Consider the following 20,999-nt stretch of genomic DNA (forward strand, 5'->3'; position numbering starts at 1 on the left):
CAAGCCTGGACTTCAAAACGGTAATGCGGGTGCCTTGTCGAGATGTCACCCAGGAAGCATCAAAGAAGATCCATTCACACCGGTCCCCATTATTGCAAGAAAATAATTTTGTAGCTGCAGAGATGCAAAAGGTTAAAAGTTTTGAAGAGGAGATTCATAAAAATATGAATGAGGAGCAAATGAGTGAATGGGTGAGAAAAGACCCAGCTTGACAGGTGAAAGAGGGGTTACTTTTTGTGGATGCTACGTTGTTTCTTCCATCTGAGGAATTGCGAGAGGAGGCTTTAAGACAATCTCACGATTCTCCTTTTGCAGTGCATCCGGCTATAGAAGGACTTTGGAGCTATTACGCAGGGAGTTTTGGTGGGAAGGAATGCGTAAAGACACATTAAATTATGTGAGAACTTGTGCTCATGGGAAAACAGAACATCACAAGCCAGCTGAGTTATTGGTTACATTACCCACGCCACCACGTGCCTGGCATACAGTTTCCCTAGATTACATAGTCAAGCTGCTGCCGGATCAGGGTTGTGCCACAATTCTACTGGTTGTGGATGTCTTCTACAAGGCAGGCCATTTTATTCCAATCAAAGGGGCAGCAACAAACAACCACTTCTTTAGCAGAAGCATTTCTGCATAATATAGTGAGTTTACATTGACTTCCCTCTCAGGTGATTTCGGATAGAGGATCTCAATTTGTATCTAAGTTTTGCCGGGCTTTCTGCAAGGAATTGAAAACTGAGGTTAGCCTAACTACTACAAGTTTCCACCCTGAGTTAATGGTCAGACTGAACGGGTGAAGCAAGAGCTTGAGAAATACCTACACTGTTACTTAAGTCTTGATAAGGGTTGGGTGGTATTGTTATGGTTAACAGAGTTTTGTTATAACAACACAGCCAAGGATTCCACGTCCATTTCCCTTTTCGATCTTAATCAGGGTTTTCATCCTAGATTTCTTAGGGAAGTTTGAGCGAGGTGGATGTGCCTGATGTAGAAGGTAGATTGAAAATCATGGTGGAAAGTATCAAGAGCGCGGTGGAAGCTTTACAGAAAAGTCAAATTCCAAAAGAAGCTCATGAGATACTGTTCTGGGGTTTTACAGAACTCCCTGCCAGAGCAGCACCCAAATATCAAGAGGGAGAATTTGTTTGGCTTTCAAGTAGGAATATAGCTCTCTAAGGGAAGAACAAGTTTAGTCCATTACACTTCCTGTGTGGGTGGACCCGGGTTTTTGGCAGTTTTTGAGGCAGGCCGATTGACTAGCCCCAAAAACGTTTTTGTGCCCCTGGGTGTGATTGGAGTGCTGGCCTAGGCCAGCCCATGAGAGTTTGAGTATATCCAGGGAAGTCATTAACCCTGCCTCAATTCTGAAGGCTTCTTCCTAGCATTCTGAAAGTTTACGTACCTGCTGAAGGGTTTTAGTCACACAGCTGAGGCTGCAGTTTTAGGACCAGTTCTGGCCATACTGGCATGCTCCTGTGCCCTTCCCTGTTCCGCAGTTCTCATCTTCAGCTGCTGGACATCCTCCCCTGAGCCTCTACATCAGATGGTCTGGGATCCCTGCTTCTGGGCTGTTTCTGAGCCATTTTACCACTGTTGTCCTGAAATATCTCTTGGTCGTGTGCCTTGGGGCAGGTGAGCTGCTGCGGGCCACAAAGTTTGTGGGACAACACGCCACACCTCTCATACTGCTCATTTGGGCCCTCCTCGGTCACCTCCACTATAGTGTCCTCCATAGGCCATTTTCTTCTGGTTGGCTGCCCCTCTTTGCCTTTGGAGCAGTCAGAATATGATTGGCCGGGTTCCCGAGACACCCTGGAGCCATCTTTGCTGTTTTCACTCCTGGCAGTTGGATCCCACACTAAGGAAGGCAGATTATTCTTTTGGGTTATCTGGGTCATTGTTCGTTAGTCCGGGGAGCAAGTCTCTTGGTGACTAGATCCTGTAAACTGTCCATCAGAAGATCTTGCAATCACTGGGTTGTTTTGCCATTCTTGAGGCATATCTTTCGAACCACCACTGTGAGTACTTACTTCAGGGCCCTGGATTATTCAAGGCGCTTGTCCGGAGGGATCCCTGTGGCTCAAGGTTGAATGTGTCTGCAGGCCCCTTCAACAGAGCTGTACCATTCACCACGTTAGTTGGAATCTTGCGGTGCTAGAATCCTTCCTGGGGTTCAAAACTGGCTCTAGAGCTCTTCGTGAGGGACTCCTCTGGCTGCCCTCTGGTCCATTGCTGCCTTATCCACATCCATGGGTGAGAACAGAGACTTGCATGCCTTTTCCCCATAATTATTACCTTGCCTTGCATCTAGCGGATATTCTATAAACACTCTGCTTTGAATCAAGCTGACATTTCTGAATACTACCTTGTATTACATCTAGGTGTAAATCTTGAGTACAATCACAAATTGGTACTAATCTGAAAACTTGCATACACCATGCCAACTAACTCACAGACCAAAAGGGACATAGTGGTGCACTAAAGGTCCAGCCAACCTCCGCCACTCGCCCTCCGCACAGATCCTACCCCCCAGAGAAACACAACTCTACGCTAAACTCCTTCCCTACTGCCCGCCCACCACTATCATGCCAACTAACCCTCAGACCTGAGGAGCGCTCTGGCGTATCAAAGGACCAGCCAGCCCCACTCCACAGTCTTCCTCCTCCCTCCCTAAAAACACCCCCACTCTGCCCTCTGGTGAAACATCTCCAACTCCCAACCCCTCTCAATCCCCCCCACTCCACCCTCTCTCACTCCCCAACCCTCCAGAAACCCCTCCACGTCAGCATTCCCAACACTAAGTGTCATCCGAAAAGCCCTCGCCAGCACCCTCTCCCCGGCTGACCCGCCAACTCTCTTGTACACACCACAGGCACCCAAGCCTACCTCCAAACATAGAACCTGCTTCACCCATACCATCCCATCCCTCCACGCCCTTCATCTATACTCGCACCCTTTATGCACACAATCACTTTTCCCTCCCCCAACCCAGTAAAGTCCCTGTTTAGCAGGTGCTCAAATACTCGCTCCCCGCAGCAACCCCAACATCCCCAAGGAATAGAGCAACCCAACGACGCCACAAACCTCATTCTGCCACCCTTGTTCCAACTCCACTCTCCAACCACCTCTCTCAATGATACTCTTGCCTGCCTTACACCCCCAGAACACTCACCCACTTCTGTGACCACATCTATAACCCCTTCACACACTTCCTCATCCCTCCCCCACCACAACTAACACTTTCACCCAAAACCATGCACATCAAGAACACTGTTTCTTCAAACGCCCCTCCCACCTATACAGGTCCACCCCCCACCCCCCACAACAAGCCCTCCACAGGGAGATCCATGCCACAGCCTCAAACTCAACCCCATCAAACCAGCAGCCCAAAGGAGCAACTGTCCCCCCTTTCTCATCAACTTACCTGAATTCTCATCAACGCCAGATCTGTCACCAAAAACAGACGCAGCATATTTGACTTCATCACTTCCGAAAACCCATATCTCCTGTTTATCACAGAAACCTGGTGCCCGGATGACTTCCGACCCATCGCACACAAAGCTTCCCCCCAAACAGAGCAGCCAGAGCTGGTGGAATTGCCGTTCTACACAAACCTCACCTATTTGTCTCGAACTCCGAGGCAAAGGCATAAAGCACAGAATATGAATCACTCCTTGTAAAATTCCTCCTCAACCCCTCACCCACTCACAGCTTCCTGCTCACCTACAGGCCACCAGGCTACGATGCTAATGCCCTCAGCGACTCCCTAGCGGCCATACTGATCTCCCACCCCTCCCTCACCCACTCACAGCTTTCTGCTCACCTACAGGCCACCAGGCTACGACGCTAATGCCCTCAGCGACTCCCTAGCGGCCATACTGATCTCCCACCCCTCCCTCACCCACCCACTCACAGCTTTCTGCTCACCTACAGGCCACCAGGCTATGACGCTAACGCCCTCAGCGACTCCCTAGCGGCCATACTGATCTCCACCCCTCCCTCACCCTTCTAGGAGACCTCAACATATGGTTTGATGCCCCAGACAACCCCATGACACGACCACTCAAATAATCTGGAAGCCCTCAACCTGACCCAGCATTTAACCTTTTGCCCCCCCAACAGCTGGACATACTCTTGGCGTGTTCTTCAGCTCCACTGATCTCATCTCCGCACTCCTACCACCCTGACCGCTCATATGGACAGCCCACACAGCCATCCCCTTCTCTCTCCTGTCACCGACCTTTACCCCACAAAGGACTAACTCCGGATCACCAACCCACGTCTCACTTTGGAATAAGGTCAAAATAACTCCAGACCTGGCCAGCTCCCTGCTCTCCTCCCTGCTTTCCCAACCACTTCGACTCATGGCTCTCCAATGCTCCCCTACCTCTAAACCCCTTGAGATCGAACCCCTCAAAGCAAGGTCCCTTGCCCAGGTGATTCGCCCCCCTCCTCAGATCTCTCAAAACAAGAACCACTCACTGGGATGTAGATGGCGGACCAACCCAGCCCCCCCACCCCCAAATAAAACAACCTACACACATCAAAATCACATCTACAAAGCTGAAACTCGTAAGGCCACGAAAAGTTTTACAAGAACAGAATCACTAACACTCGTTACAATAGCAAGGAGCTTCACAAGATCATCACAGAATTCATGACTCCCCCTGCACTTCTCCCCCACACACATCCCAATTTCTCTGTGATACCCTCTCCGACCACTTCCACAATACAGCACTAGAAAGAACATGCACCATCAACACGCAACTGGCCGCACTCACACCTCATCCACCTACGCACTCACTCACCCAAACAAACCCACCAACCAGCCCACCCCGCCTCACATATTCTCCTCTTTCTCACCCATCTCTAGACCGGAATTCCTTAAACTATTGACCAACAGCCGTCCATCCAAATCCCTAAGTGACCCATGCCCCCCTCCCTTCTCAAAGAAATCTTCATATCAACCAGTGCAGGCAGCATAGCTAGATCTATCCTTCATTCCTTCCTCACCTCATGTATTTTCTGAGCAGCTTTCAAAACATCCCACGTCACACCACGTGAAAATACACTCACTTGACCCCTTTCAACCTGCAAACTACAGACCGATCTCTAACGCCTGCTTCCTAGCCAAACTCCCAACTCAGTACAGTCAAGGGAACCAACCACCTCATTGACCCCGCCCAGTCTGGTTTCAGACTTCTTCACGGAACTGAATCATCCCAATTCTCCATATGGGATGACCTCAAGAACACCGCAGACTTAGAGGGCTGTGCCGCACTCATACTACTTGACCTCTCAGCAGCCTTCGACACTATCAACCACAGCATCCTCATAGACGGGCTCCACTCCCTTGGCATTGGGGACTCTGCACTAAAGATGATGATCTCATTCCTTGTGAATGGACACAAAATCACCTTCCTCTGTCCATTCACCTTCCCTACTCGACCCATCAATAACCGAGTCCTGATGCGCCTGCCTATCCCTCTCCTCTTCAACCTCTACAAGAGCCCTCTCCCCACAATCATCCGCTCACACAACCTCATCTGCTACAACTACGTCTAACACAAATCATCTTTAGAACCTCTAGGTCCGTCTCCACCACTTTCCGGGACCTCGTATCCTGCCTCACTGACATTAATCACTGGATGACGGTCAACCACCTCTTACTCAATCCAGGGAAAACAGAGATCATGATCTGCAGACAGACACCCCTATTCCCGCAACCCGCCCTTCCTAGGCTCCACCCGCTGCACCCACCAGTCAAAAACCTGGTCTGCAAAAACTATCACACCACAAACACTGTGTCAAAATCCTGCTACCTATACCTCTGCATACTCAGACGGATCTTCCCTTAACTCTACTAACCCCACAGAGTGACGGCAATCATGTCCATTGTTCTCTCCCGGCTAGACTACGCTAACTCTATACCTGAGCACCCCTGCCTACCAACTCCAGAACTCTGCAGCCAGGTTACTCCTCAGCCGCAGAGAGCACATTACCTCCACCCTCCACTGGCTCCCAATAGAATGATGAGTCGGATTCAAAGTCATGTGCATCACTCACCAAGCCCTACACAAGACAGGCCTAAAATACCTGCAACAGAAAATCACCCACTACCACCACAATAGAAACCTGCGACGAAGCACCCCCCCTCCCCCACCTTCAAATCATTCAGAGTTGGAGGCACGACTTTCTCCGTCCAAGCACTCACTATCTGGAACACTATGCTGCTTAACATCCGACACAAAGAGGATCACCTGGCCCTCAAGGCATGGCTATTCCCATCGACCCCTTGAATAAGCCTGCCCTCGCCTTTTGAGCTAGATTCCTGATCCCAGGAGGACTGTGACAGAAACAAATACCCCTCACAATCACCAAAGAATGGTAAGAATCTGTGCACCGCTTGTGATTAAACTTCAAGGGTAGCTAATTACCGCATCTAGACAAATTTGAGAATATCCAATGTATGGTATTAGATGAATTCTGAGGATAATCAAGGTATTGCACTCAGATGGATTTAAAGGGGAGCCAATGTATGGCACTAAAACAAATCTTCTGGTTGGCCATGGTATTTGCATCTAGATTAATCTCCGAGGGTAAGCAATACTGTATTCTACTATGGGAATCTATATAGCCACTGACCAAATTTGCCATGCCCCGACTTCACCGTCTACTCGATCCAGCTGCTTCTAGGCAACCAGTGAACCAGCCAGGACACATGGGTACGTATCACATTGCTTATGGATACAAGCCGGAGGTACGGCTACCTTCTGATACCATGCACTACTCTAACTCACACTGTACAACTCCTCCGCCAATAGAATGCAGCTAGCCCCCATGATAAAAATGTGGTCTAGCTGCACACAATGTTTTCATCTGCCCTTGCATACCTTCCAGGCTACATCTCCACTACATGCAAATTCGGCCTAACTACTCACATAATGCATCTCCTGCTTTTGCATACCTTTCTGACCTCATCCAAGGACCCATCCACTACATGCACCACTCCAAAACACATTGCACAACACCTCTGGCATTAGAATGCAGCTATCCCCCCATCATCAATTCAGTCTAGCTGCACGCATCATGATCTCTCCTGCATATTCCCAAACTACATCCATAAGACACACGGCACAATATAACGCAGCCGTCCCAAACGACAAATTCAGCCTAGCTGCTCACATAATGCATCTCCTGTTTCACAACCTCTCCACGTCACCTTGTGGCACCCATCCACTACACGCACTACTCTATGACACATGGCACACCACCCCTGCCATTAGAATGCAGCTATGCCCACAATGTAATTCAGTCTATAAACACTTGTGTACAGGCGCGTTATTAATGACTTATCATATCATAGCTGTGCACTTAATGTCTTGCCAACCCTCATACTCTCCAGACTACCTCTCACTATCCTTTCTGCCAAAAGACAAAGTGCACAACACCCCTGTGATTAGAATGCAGCTATCCCCCACGATAAATTTGGTCTAGCTGCACACTGGGGTGTGGTGGAGTAAGGAGTTGGATAAAGGGGTGGCATGTTTTAACAAAGTTTTGTATACGAAATAAAGAAAAGAACCTACCTCTCCCTATCTCTAAAGGGTTATCCATACCTAAATAAATATCAACTCTGGTGCTCCTCGTCATGATGTCTGTCCAAATAAAAAGCGTCCATCATCTGTCCAAAAGCCAATTCTAACCCAACTACTAATCTACAAAAGGGTTCAACATCCAAATGAAAATAATACCAGGAGAATTACTCCCTTCTCCTGGGACACTGGTTCATTCCGTATCTCTTTTCCAACAATTCTTTGCCTTAGTTTCTGATTCAACAAAGAGTATGGTCAGAATAATGACTCCCTTCTCCTGATCCATCCTGCACAACCTTGAGGGCTGCCTTGGTATATTTTTTTTTTTACAATAGTCCTCAAAAGTCTCTTCACTTCTTCCTAAGTGCTCCTGAAAGCTTGCTTTACAATTCCAGCAATTCTTTCCTGACGATTACTTCGACAGCTCTTGTTGTCTAGTATCCACTGGACTCTTACTTGGATTACCACTGTGATGAGGGAGATTGCGCCCGATGCACTCTAGACTGTTACAACTCTGGATCTCACTACTCAGACGAGAGAGAGTACTCCTGAAGCACTCTTGGTTCTTTGGGTGTCACTGCTGTGACGAGGGAGATAACTCCCAATGCTCTCTTGAGCTGCCCTAATCCCCTACCAGATCTGCAGCTACTCCGTCACCTGTTACAGGTCGGGACAGCTTTGCCAGTTCTTCCTGGGTGCTGGGCTGACTGGCATTGCTTCAGCACTTCCTGCTTCCTTCACTCCGCTCCCCACTTCGTCCTTTGCGGCTCTGTGAGACTTGGGCCACATGGGTCCGGTGCAGTTGCAGGACCACGTGGTCTACCTCCCTGAGGTCACGGCTCTGCTGGCTTCTTTCCCACTCTTCCACTGGTCAGGATTTTGGCTTCCTCCGCAGAGCTTCGCCAACCATTCTTGAATGTCCCCATGACTGGGAATCATCGTTCTTGCAGCTTTGTGTTCCCAGGTTCGAATATCCTGGGCTGGGCTGGCCTCACGCTGGCTGCTGTCTCCATTTCACCCGTCATTTCTCATTCTTTATTCCCTGTGGCTGGATCCTCCCCAGTGTAAAGTCAAAATCCTTATTTACTGTTGTTCAGATAATCTTTATGACTCCTTAGGGCCAACTCTTCTCAGTACTGTGGTAAGGCAACCTGTCATTACTCTGCAGGTTTCAATAGCTCTTCTTCGCAATCATTAATTCATGGATAAAAGGTGGAAGAGACATTACCATAACAGACAGTAGAGTTATCAGGGATTTCCGATAAGGACCTGGATATATCTTAAGGGAGCCTGGCGAGGTCCTGATATGCCTAGGAGGGTAAATGATAACGTAATCAAAAAAATCAGCATGAGAGATCACAACAAAGGCTGTGATGTTTTGGATACATTTATTTTGATCTCAAAACAATTTGCAACACAAAAATGTTAGGTATTGACTTTTTTTGGATAAGCACGACAGTAAAATGGACAGGTTCCATATTATAAAACAATTGGGGGGTACCTCTGGGTACCAACCTCTTGATTATTGAGATAGAATCCCCATATGAGTGCACATGTAGATACAACAATTATGCAAATCAATCTGAAATTGAGCGAGTGCTACCCAGGACTATTCTTGGTCCAAGGGTATTTGCAGGACAGTATACACTAAAATATACATAGACATATAAAGGGAGTCAAACAGTTGTGTCACAAAATTATCGACACTGTAGTGTTTCGGCCAAGGGTGGCATTTTCTGAGCACGTTAATGTGATGGCCTTCATCAGGATAGACGTTGAGAGTAGGTCTGTCCGTGTGTAATATCTGTTGGGGCAAAGACAGCTGTCATGATCTCAGGTAGTGTTATTAATTGTTATTTTAAATTACTTGTTTGTGGCTAAATGATGCCTAGTACATACACAATGGTGTGTCTTTGAGTACAGCTTACCATCAACGTGTAGGTTTTGGTGGTGGGGCTGTGCTGGAATGTCCCTCATGACATCATGCTAGGGACTATGGTGTGTTCAGTGTGCCAAAATTAGAGGACTTGATGTTCCTAGGTCCGTAAAAAATGCCGGAGTCCATATGCCTATTATTGGCACAGCATGGAGTCGGGTCTGTGGAGTAGCGATACAGAAAGCATGTCTCAGTATTTTGCAGAACTACTTGTTTATTTATAGTTCCATTGGTTGTGCGGTGCCGTCGCCAGTGTGTTATCTCGATCAGCACGGCCATGCTTCTTTGGAAATAATCAGGCACGGCCCACACACTTGATCACCCCTCCATCCAATACTAGCGTCCCACAGCACCATTTTGAACTTTGGGATGCTCATTCAAGACTTACAATCTGACGTCGCCAGGTGGGGGCTTTTACATTTATCCATGTGGGGGAAAATTAATTGCGAGTGTGTACCTGAACCTAGCCTAACCTGGCTCCTCGAGTGAACTATTTACTCTCTATGTTTCCCATCAAGGTTCCTGGTCACATATTCAAAGCAATAGACAAACTTATGCAACAGTTTATTTGGAATGGGAAGCCGCCCAGATTGGCTATATGGAAACTACAACTCCCATTGAAAAAAGGTGGGATGAATTTACCCAACTTTAGTGAATACCATCTTTCATTCGCAACTCGACATCTCTGTCAATTCCTTGTTACGGTTGATGAATGTCCACAGTGTGAGACGTGGGAATGTGGCGCTATATCCCAGTTAGAACCTAGAGCTCTGCTATCTTTGAAGAAAACGGACTCGAAGGGAGCGAATCCTTTGACTGGTTTTATTCAAGACTGCTGGAGTAATATCTAGAAGCGCATGAAGGAGAACCCTTACCTGCATGAGGATGCCTCCATTTGGCTGAATCCTGCCCTGAAAAGTCGAGGGAAGGTTTTGTTTTGACCAGAGTGGTTCCTGGCGGGAATAAAGTACCTCCGGGATCTGATAGATGGAGGAGATTGGATCCCGTACGCACAGCTGTGTCGGACTCATGACATGGCTGGTTGTTCGTTTTCTGAGTACAGGAAACTCAAAGGCATTGTCACTGCTTCCCTTGGTGAGGGAGAGTTGTTGGAACTGAATACTGCCTGGTCTATGTTGCAGTTATGTGGAAGTGCCGTTCATCCTGCTGCTACGATGTACAGATTCCTAAAATCATTCAGGAAAGAAGATTCAGAACTGCCTGCGATCTGGGAAGAGGAGTTAGGTGAAGATATTGAGGATTTCTTTTCGCAGCGTTGCTGTGAGCATACCCGATTGGTAAGTCTGGACTGGGGTCTTAGGGCATCGCAAACGAAACTGCTCTTTAGGTCCTGACTCCAGTCAGATTGTTTAAGAGACAGCTCATGGACGATGAACTCTGTTGGAAGTGTAAGGTGCTAGAGGTCCCCTCAGACATCTATTATGGTTCTGTCCTAAAACAAAGAGATTTTGGGAGTACATCTGTGAGAGGTTGGGACTGGTTTTGAGCTGTACAATTCATCTTTCTGCTGGCTTATTGATTCTAAGGGATGTATCAAAAATTGATGATATTTCCTTTGGGCAGGCGACCTGGAAACTCCGAGCCAGTACGATCGCTAAAAAGATGATTTTTAGATTGTGGAAGTCGAGCAGCTCCTTCAACATTGATGAATGGGTGGATGAGCATTTGACTGTTTCAACTTATGAGAAGGCAATTTACAAGAATGCAAACAATATTGAGAAAATCTGGGGCATTTGGAAGAGGTTCCTGGATGTCTACGGGTGAATTTTCTTTTCTGCACACAATGGGCTGTTTTTATAGCTGGGAATTGTTCTTGCTGTGTTTATTTCTGCTCGTAATTTTTAGGTTCACTATTTCCTTGATTCTGCATTGTTGACCAATGGCTAACCAATTGTTTTCTGGTTTTCTGTCCTTTCTGGGTTTCTGACTTTATTTCTTCTGTCCTCTTGGTTTCTTTTCTTTTTTCTTTAGTTCCTTCATCTGTAAATTTGTTTTTTCTATATGCTGTTAATTATTTGTTTAGGTAATGTATTGCTCACTTGTGATGTTTGTACTTTGTAATGTTGAAATGGAATAAAAACTTAAAACAGAGATAACACATTGGTGACGGCACCGCACAACCAACGGAACTATAAATAAACAAGTAGTTCTGCAAAATACTGAGACATGCTTTCTGTATCGCTACTCCACAGACCCGACTCCATGCTGTGCCAATAACAGGCATATGGACTCCGGCATTTTTTCCGGACCCAGGAACATCAGGTCCTCTACCATTGGCGTACTGAACACACCATAGTCCCTAGCATGATGTCATGAGGGACATTCCAGCACAGCCCCACCGCCAAAACCTACACGTTGACGCTAAGCTGTACTCAAAGACACACCATTGTGTACTAGGCATCATTTAGCCACTAACAAGTAATTTAAAAGAACAATTAATGCACTACCTGCGATCATGACAGCTGTCTTTGCCCCAACGGATATTACACACGGACAGACCTACTCTCAACGTCTATCCTGAAGAAGGCCAACACATTAACATGCTCAAGAAATGCCACCCTTGGCCGAAACACTACAGTGTCAATTTTGTGACACAACTGTTTGACTCCCTTTGTATGTCTATGTATATTTTTGTGTATACTGTCCTGCAAATACCCTTGGACCAAGAATAGTCCTGGGTAGCACTCGCTCAATTTCAGATTGATTTGCATAATTGTTGTATCTACAAGTGCACTCATGTGGGGATTCTATCTCAATAATCAAGTGGTTAGTACCCAGAGGTACCCCCCCATTGTTTTATAATATGGAACCTGCCCATTTTACTGTCGTGCTTATACAAAAAAAATGTGAATACCTAACATTTTTGTGCTGCAAACTGTTTTGAGATCAAAATAAATGTAACCAAAACATCACAGCGTTTGTTGTGATCTCTCATCCTGATTTTTTTGATTACGTTATGATAAGGACCTGGTACAAAGGGAAAAGGGGTTATGGAGTTCCTTCGCCGAACGGGAGTCCTAATCCCATGAGGGGAGTCTCTCCCTGCAAGGTCCTGCTTTCCAGCACCCGTAGGGGGGGGGGGACTATTGGGTAGCAGCCTCACTACCCTAGCCGCACAGGGAAGGGCTCCCCCCTCGCATACTCTCCAGACTACCTCACAGCATCCATCCACATGCCGGTTCCACATGGGTGATTAGCAGCGACTTGGCCACTTCTACCTTCCTTCCCTTTGGCCAAAATGCACACACGCATTCTAAACTCCTCCGACGAATTTTCCCAGACCTGGATTTCTGTCCTCAGAGGGCGTTCAACCTACAGCGCGTTGGTACCAGACCAATGATGAAAGGCGCTATACAAATGACAATTAGATAACAAACATGCTGTGCCGACAGACTTTGTCCCATTGATTTCTATAGGAAACTTTTTTTTTTACCTGAAACTCTTTAAAAGTGACTTTGAAGGTACATACCTGCAATTGGACTTTTTCCTTCAAAGTCTTACATTACATGTTTCACTAGAGAAGTACCTTGGTTGCTAGGTTACACTTGTAGCTGTATCTTTCTAGGAGTATAATGTGGCCTCATGCGTCTGGCACTATCTGTAAATGTATGCTGACTTTTTGTGGCCTTAGGGCTCGAGTTCTAAAAGTGTTCACTTCTTTTCCTCCCTGTAGCTGCTATATTCCGTCTATGATTTGTATGCAACTGAGTAAGAAACGCTTAGGAATTGCTGCGACTATGTTCTGTGTTAGCATTTTCTGTCCCGATTAGGACTACATGAATGCATCATTCTACTGTTTCTAGGGTTCCCTTTTCTTCCCACCCCTTACCCTGTGGTGTGCCTAACTCCAGATGGTGGACAAAGCATGTAGTTTAGGAGTGAATTGGGTCTTTGTTTGCCATTATTGTTAGTATTATGTGAGAAACCTAGGGGTATTCTTCCATTTAAACCCCGAGAACCCTCTATTCAGGTGGCCAGGGAAGGGCCATAGCTCTTGGGTCCCAACCCAGGCGGTGGACGAGCGAGGGAGGATCACCTGGGTAGGGGAGTCCGGGATTGTTCTTGGGTGGATACCCTAGGTGAAATGCAGTATCCCAATGGGGCAGTAGAGAAGGAGGAGAAAGTCCTGGACGCTTTCCTGGGATATGTCATCCAGATCCTGTCTTACCCCACGACTTCGCTCAAAAGGAAGGAATAGAAAGAAACCCTGATGTAAAGATAAACTAAACCTTTTCCCACACCATGATGCTAACCTTTCCTCTTTCTTCAAAACCTACAGGATATTTTGTAACCCAACTTCCTCCTTCCCGGTTACCTTCCACTAATAAGACTCTAGTACTAGGGAAACAGGAACAAGCACCCATTCATTACCATCAGCCCAATACTCCCAATCAGAAGAAAGAACAAACAGGGCAGAACCAGGCGTTGATGGTAATAACCATCCATCTCCTACCCATCTACAATACAGGGAATATTATCAGGACTCACACCTACAACAGAACAGCAGGGATAGGAAATAGTATACCAAAAGGGGAAGCCATCCCATTCTATAAAAATAAGGCCCCCCATGTCGATTCCCTGATAAAACCTCCTCCTCACAACCACCTTATAACTCCCCCCTTTCTTATCACACCCCAAATCCCCCTTCCTCAGTCTATGTGGGGGTATTTACACTCCCCTCATCTCCATCCTCCCCATTTTCAAGAAATACCGAGACAAGGAGGAGGCCACTAAGATCAATGAGGATTACCTATGGGGATAACAGGGGGAAAGTAAGGGCAATCGGCTTCAGAAAAAGCAACTGTCCCACTAATAGTCAGGCATGGATAGGTAATCATTCACACCTGACTCCACTTGACTTTGTGTACAGCTATAAAAGGTGTGGTGAGTCACAGAAAGAGGAGCCAGCTGGAGATGCAGTGTGGCCCAGGGAATCCCAGAAGCAGAGAGAAGCAGGAGCTGCATGCATGAGGGAGACTGCGCGCCGAGACGCTGGTATGGTGTGTGTGTGGGCAGCATAGCCAGGGAGCCGGAGAAGCACTGCCTGCATTCCACAAGGAAGGACCAGGGAAGTGCTCATTCCCTTGGGGCCAGTGCCGACTCCAAGAGTGCCTGAGGGGCATGTGGTGAGACCCTGACCTCTATCCTGCGCTGCCTGAAGAATGTGAGAGCAACCCCGGGAGCGTGCGTTTAGATGAGAGCGGAGCGGGAGGAATGCATGAACAACAAAGCGTTATTGATTAGGAAAGAAAAGTGTGAAAGTAAGAAGTGAAAGAAAAGTAAAAAGGCTGAAAGTGCAGCAAGGAGACAAACGAAAGCTTGCAAGAAAAGCAGATCGGGATGAAAGGCAAGTGAAAGCCTGACCGAAACGAAAGATGAGAGAAAGCGAAAAAGAAACGGTGAATGGCCCGTAACAAGAGAGGGGCACGAGAAAGGTAAAGAAGAGTGCCTGGGGCACTCAAAGAAAGGTGCAAGCGTGCACGTAACCAAAAGAGGGTGCAAGGTGCACAGAAAGGACCGCAAATTAGTAAAGAAGATGCAAGGGTGCACGGAAGGAAAAACCGAAGAAAGCAAAGTGCCAGGCGCACGTTAAAGAGTGTGCAAGTGTGTACGTAAAGGAAAGCAGAAGAAAAGGGATGCAAACAACATTGGAACGGAATAAAGAGACAATAGAAGAAAGTGCGAGCCAAGAGAGGGGAACGAGGGTCAGAGTGGTTGTGCCTAGGAAAAGCAAAAAGCCTGGTGTTTTCGAAAGCCTCCGATTCTAACCCATGAAAGAATGATTTATGAATTCAAGACAGAACTGTAATAAATCATATGTTGCGTTTGGACGCTGGAAGAGGCCTAGAGCTTGGGGGAAGGATTGAGACCCAGAGAGGCCTATTTAAGAAATCAAAGTACATTCTGATAAAGAATTGAGTTTTGTGTTTCAAAGTTAAAAGGGGCCTGAGCTTGGGGAAGGGAACCCGAAGAGGCCTCACCAAGTAAGAGACTTGTTAGGTTTTGTTGAAATGGTCAAGAGGATTGAAGCGTGAGGAAGGGAACCCCGGAAAGCTTACAAAAGGAACTGTGTTCTTTTTTTAAATGGTGTTTTGAAACTTGATGAAGCTGAAGCTTGGAGAAGGGAACCCCAAAGAACGTATAGACATTTTGAAAGTAGTTGGAATAACTAAGAGGGACCTGTGGAGAAGGTCTTGAGAATAGCTCTGTGGAGTGAACTTAATTGTGAGACACTGACCCAACAGCACCTGACGAAAGACCACTTGAAACCTATCCTGGTTTTCATTTTTGTTGAACCACTATTTTATTTATTTTTGAAAAGACTTCCTATCACATTTTATTTATAGAGCGAGGGCAAGCATAGGTTTAGACACATACAGACCTTTATTTTGGACCCTTAGACTGCAACTGCCATTAGAAACGTCAGTTGAGGGAATTGTCCCTTTAGAGTTAGGGCAAGACAGGCATTATACCAAACCAAGAACTTTAGTCAATAAAGGTTTTCGAACGAACCCACTTGAATCTGTGTCTCTTGATACCAGGCCTGTCTGTGTTATTATTAGGTTTTAAATTAAGACAAAGTACATATTTTACCAAATAGAGATTCTGTGTGTGATTTTATAGCAAAGTGCATATGTTTCAGTATACCAGCGTGGTGCATTCTGTAGGGGTAACTATTTCACTACCAGCTTTCCCCCTCTCTTGATTGAAGCCTGACTGCTCCGTCACAGTTACCATTATAGAGAGGTCTGCTCTTTCCTTTTGGTTGGATCCCTGTTTTCCCTCAGGATAGCTTTCTTCACATCTCTCTGCAGATGGGTGTGGGAAAATCTCCCCATCAATTAACATTTCCGGTCAGTCGAATTCTCAAGTTCGGCGAAGGGCCGAGGTCAACCGTGCTGGCTCCCAATGCTCTGATTCTTCTCGGCCAATTCTCAATGAGGCAGGACCACTATGGAGCCACTGAAGTGGCCTGGAGCTGGGGAGCGGTGCTGATGCTTCGTTCTGATGGCAGAACGTGCAGCGGAGACAGATCAGGTAAGAGATGTATTACTGAGTGTTGACGTTCACTTCACGATCCCGCCTTCGTGTAGTTATTAGCTGTGTGTCTTTAGCAGCCACATGTCTAGGATAAGCAGCAAGGCTGCCTCAGAACATATGAAGAGAGCACTAACTCTGGTCTTTTTCTGGTAACATGGGGTCCAGTACAGCTGGTAGCGAGTCAAAGGTTTGTTGTGAACAAGGGTCTTTGCAGTTTCCAGATTGAGGCAGAGCCTGCACATAATATGTCTTCATGTTGGTGTCTATCTCTATGCTTCAAGACTTCGGAGCCGCAAACTGGTCATAACTGGTTTGGGCAATGGCCGCCCTCGCTCCCTGAGCCAGGCAGTAGCCATGACCACATAAGTATCACAGTCACTTTCACATGAGAGCAATGTCTGGACGTCGGATTAGAGTTCACACAGGGGGTTCCGCCCCGGTAGGAGCATCACCAGGATCCTGCAGGCTGTCACTAACCACTGGAGTTCACACATCAGGCGACACTAGGAAACAAGTGCATGGAAAACATGGTACATCATGCACGCTCACCTGAGAGGACTCTGGGTCTCTTAGATGGCACAAGTGGTATTTGATAACACCCGAGATGAGAGCTCATCATGGGAAAATTCACAGGAGTCTTGAGCCAAAGGGTTGGGGTGGGAATGTAGGTTTCGCACTCCATTCACGTGAGGCCTAAACTAAGAACATCTTCATAAATCCTGAGCACCCACACTTAACATGCTAGCTTAGGTCAGATGTGTCGGCACTTCCAATTCTTGTCCAGCTTGTTTACACAAATGCCTGTGCTCAAGATGTGCATGTATGTTTCTAAGGAACATGCGGCCACCATGCTTGTACATGCCTGGTTCACATACACCTATTCTTACCAGGTTGGAATAAGTCAGGTATACCTGCATTTGCCATGTTACACACACATGGTTCATGTGTACATACCAAATCTGTATATACGTTTGGTGTGCTCACACTTACTAGGCTAGTATTTGTGCCTGCACTTACCATGTCTATAGAGGTCTGCACGACAGGTGCACCTGCAGTAACAATCTGTGCACATGCCTGGTCCACATGTGCATAAACGTGCTGTGTGTCTGATAAACCTAGAGTTACCATGTTTGTTTCCAACTGGTTCACAGGTACGTGCACTTACCATGTCTCTGCACAGCTAGGTAGTTTCTAATTTCAATGCGTGCAACCATCTGGCTCAAGAACACATGCACCTACTAAATCCACAGACACCAAAGCCCAGTGGGTATGCAATTAGCATTTGTTTACATGCCTAGTTAACATGCACTTACCATGTCTGTGTATGCGCGGTGCGCCTGCACTGCTTTCCTCAGGAGCTCAGCCTTTTCAAGGTTCTAAGAGGAAAAAGACAAACAGTCTATCAGAATTGATTACGATTGTCACTCAGAGCTTTTCCTGTCACCCCCGTCCTTACTGAGCCTGCATCGGCCGCTCCTTATATATGGTCAGCAGAAACCTTAATGAGCCCCTCGCTTGGCATATCCACTCCTTTCAGGGGTACGCCAGCACTTACCGGTCTCCCTGGATCTTCCATGCTCTGAACGAAGTTGAAAGCGTCCATGGTGGTGGAGCGGATGGTATCAGTGCGTCCCAAGCGGAACATCCTCAGAGATGCGCTTTCGTAAGTGGCACACAGAATGCCATACATCCTGAAAGATGCAGACATGAGCAGCGTCACAAAGAGCAACACATTCAAATCCTGCGGAAACTCTTTTGCCCACCTGCACTGCCCGAGTCCTGCACCAGAAATCAAATGCGACCGCCACAAAGTTTAAGAGAGACCCCATCCAACTGGTGGAAATGCACACTACGTACAGTAAACACTCAGCATCAGCACAACCTACCTTCACCCCACGAAAACAGGGAATTATGACTGGAACATTGCATATTCCTTTCAGCTAGTACATCTAGATAAACGAGGTCTCCTATTGCACTAGAAGAACAAGTTACTTACCAACTGTAATGTTCTTTCGACTGAATGTTCCTCCCACGTATTCCTCATCTTATGATAAATCGTTATCTCCAGCTTCGCTGCTTAGGAAAAAAATTCTCGGCAGAGGGCGCTGTGCTCGAGGTCATGGCGTAGATTGTCCCTCGGCGGACTCCGTACTCGGTCGACGTCACCAATGGTATAAATAGCTCCAGTCCGTGCCGTTGCTTCAGTTCCGTTTTTTCGATGAACATACAGGAGGAACACCCAGGCGTGCCCCATGACAGATACATTCTTCGTGAGAGGAAAGTGTAAGAAAATGTAAACTGTACTGCGGGGTAGGATGGGAGGGTCGATGAGGAATACGTTGGAGGAACATCCAGTCGAAAGAACGTTACAGTTGGTAAGTAACTTGTTCTTCGAATGGATTGTGTCCTCCCACGTATTCCTCACCTTATGATAGACTCCCATAGCAGTGGCAATTTTGGAGGTGGGAGTACGAATTACAGTTTTCATGAACAGAATGCAGAACTGCCTTGGCAAATAACCCATCAATTGGAGGAGGCAGTATACAAGCAGTAATGCTTGATAAAAGAATGCATTGTTTTCCAAGTTGCAGCTGAACAAATATCTGCTGCCGGAACTCCCCTCTTTAGAGCCGCAGAAGTATCCGTTCCCTTCGTAGAATGGGCTCGAAGCCGATCTGGTGGGTCTTTTCCCGCCAATCTGTTGCATTCAATTATGGCCAAAATGATCCAGCGGGATATGGTCTGTTTTGTTACTGATAGGCCCAGTTTATGACCAGTATAACCCACAAACAGTTGGTCATCTTGTCGTAATGTAGACATCCTTGAGATGTAAAAACTAAGAGCCCTTTTGGGATCTAGTCTATGCAGTCTCTCCTCTTCCTTGCCCAAATGAGGAGGAGAATAAAATGTTGGTAGTATTATTTTTTGTGACAAATGGAAGTCCGAAACTACCTTTGGTAAAAAGGAAGGTTTAACCTTAAGGACTATCCTTATAAAAAACAGTATATGGTGGTTTGCATATGAGAGCCTGAAGTTCACTAACCCTGCGGGCTGATGATAGGGCCACAGGAAGGACAGTTTTTAGTGTCAGAAGTCTCAATGGACAGGAGTGCAGAGGCTCAAAAGGTATGCAAGTCAAAAATGTTAGCACTAAATTTAAATCCCAAGTTGGGACATGAATAGGCTACTGGAGGGTATACGTTAGTAAGCCCTTTTAAGAATTGAATGATTAATGGTATTTTGAAATATGAAACCTCTTCCGAGGTGCGCTTGAAAATGGACAGCGCGCAGCAAGGTATCCTTTGATTGTTCCTGTCTGGAGCCCCAGATTGGCTAGATGTAATAGAAAAGAGGGCACCACTGGAGTGCCACATTGAAAAGGGTCCACATCCTTATCTTTGCACCAGTTAGTAAACCTGTTCCAGCGACATCCGTACAAAGATTTTGTTGCTGGCCTTCTGGCCGAAAGCAAGACTTCCATTACGTCATCCGGAAGATCCCAATCCTTGTATCTCAACCTCTCAGAAACCATGCATGAAGGTTGAGTGTCTTGACTCTGGATGGAGAACCCGACCTTCCTCTTGCGAGAGAAGATCCTCTCTTTGTGGAAGACGTATTGGAGAGCAGATGGACATGTCTAGAAGGTCTGGGTACCACGTCCTCCTGGCCCAATCCGGAGCAATTAGGATCATGGTTTTCCTGAACTTTCTCAACCTCCTGATTACTTGAGGAATCACAGGGACTGGGGGAAACGCGTACAGCAGTGGAAACTTCCACTCCACTACGAATGCGTCTCCCAGAGCTCCTCTTTGAGGAAATTCCCTTGAGCAGTACCGATTGCACTTCCTGTTGATTGCATAGGCAAACAGATCCACTTGAGGGGTTCCCCAAAGGGCGAAGATCTCCAGAAGGACTTCCTGAGCCAGCTCCCACTCGTGAGAGACTGTGCTCTGCCTGCTCAGAGCATCTGCCGCCGTGTTCTTCTCTCCGGCTAGGTGAATTGCCGATAGAGAGATTCCTTCTCGTATTGTCCAGAACCATAGCTGCATTGCCTCTCTGCACAGTGGTAGTGACCCTACTCCTCCTCTTTTGTTGAGATAGTACATGTCCACGGTGTTGTCCGTCATTATCAAGGCATTCTTTCCCTGTACAGAGGGCAGAAAGGCCTTCATGGCTAGTCTGATTGCCCTCAGCTCCAAAAGGTTGATGTGAAGTTTGGAACCCGATGGAGACCAACGACCGCTGATTGTCAGATCGTTGGTGTGTGCTTCCCAACACGTGAGTGAGGCGTCCATCACTACCGTTATCTCCAGCCATGGTTGCCAAAAAGATTTTCCCTTGAGAATGTTGTCATTGCAAGCCCACCATAGAAGATCCTGAGCATCTGCGCTCGGGACTTGCAG

At 46.9% G+C, this 20,999-nt stretch overlaps 1 protein-coding gene across 2 annotated transcripts in view; it reads right to left on the reverse strand.

Moving 5' to 3' along the window:
* Window positions 1–20,999, reverse strand: part of CRAT (carnitine O-acetyltransferase) — a 362,964-nt gene that overhangs the window by 18,405 nt on the left and 323,560 nt on the right. For both annotated transcript variants that reach the window (XM_069609217.1, XM_069609218.1), the window contains exons 11-12: window positions 18,152–18,287; window positions 17,910–17,972 (exon numbers count right to left, since the gene is read on the reverse strand). In XM_069609217.1, the coding sequence (XP_069465318.1) occupies window positions 17,910–17,972; window positions 18,152–18,287 (199 nt within the window). The remainder of the gene's footprint in view (window positions 1–17,909; window positions 17,973–18,151; window positions 18,288–20,999) is intronic.

The sequence above is a fragment of the Ambystoma mexicanum genome, chromosome 8 (genome assembly GCF_040938575.1).
Source record: "Ambystoma mexicanum isolate Mex_15411 chromosome 8, UKY_AmexF1_1, whole genome shotgun sequence".
NCBI classification, from domain to species: Eukaryota; Metazoa; Chordata; class Amphibia; order Caudata; family Ambystomatidae; genus Ambystoma; species Ambystoma mexicanum.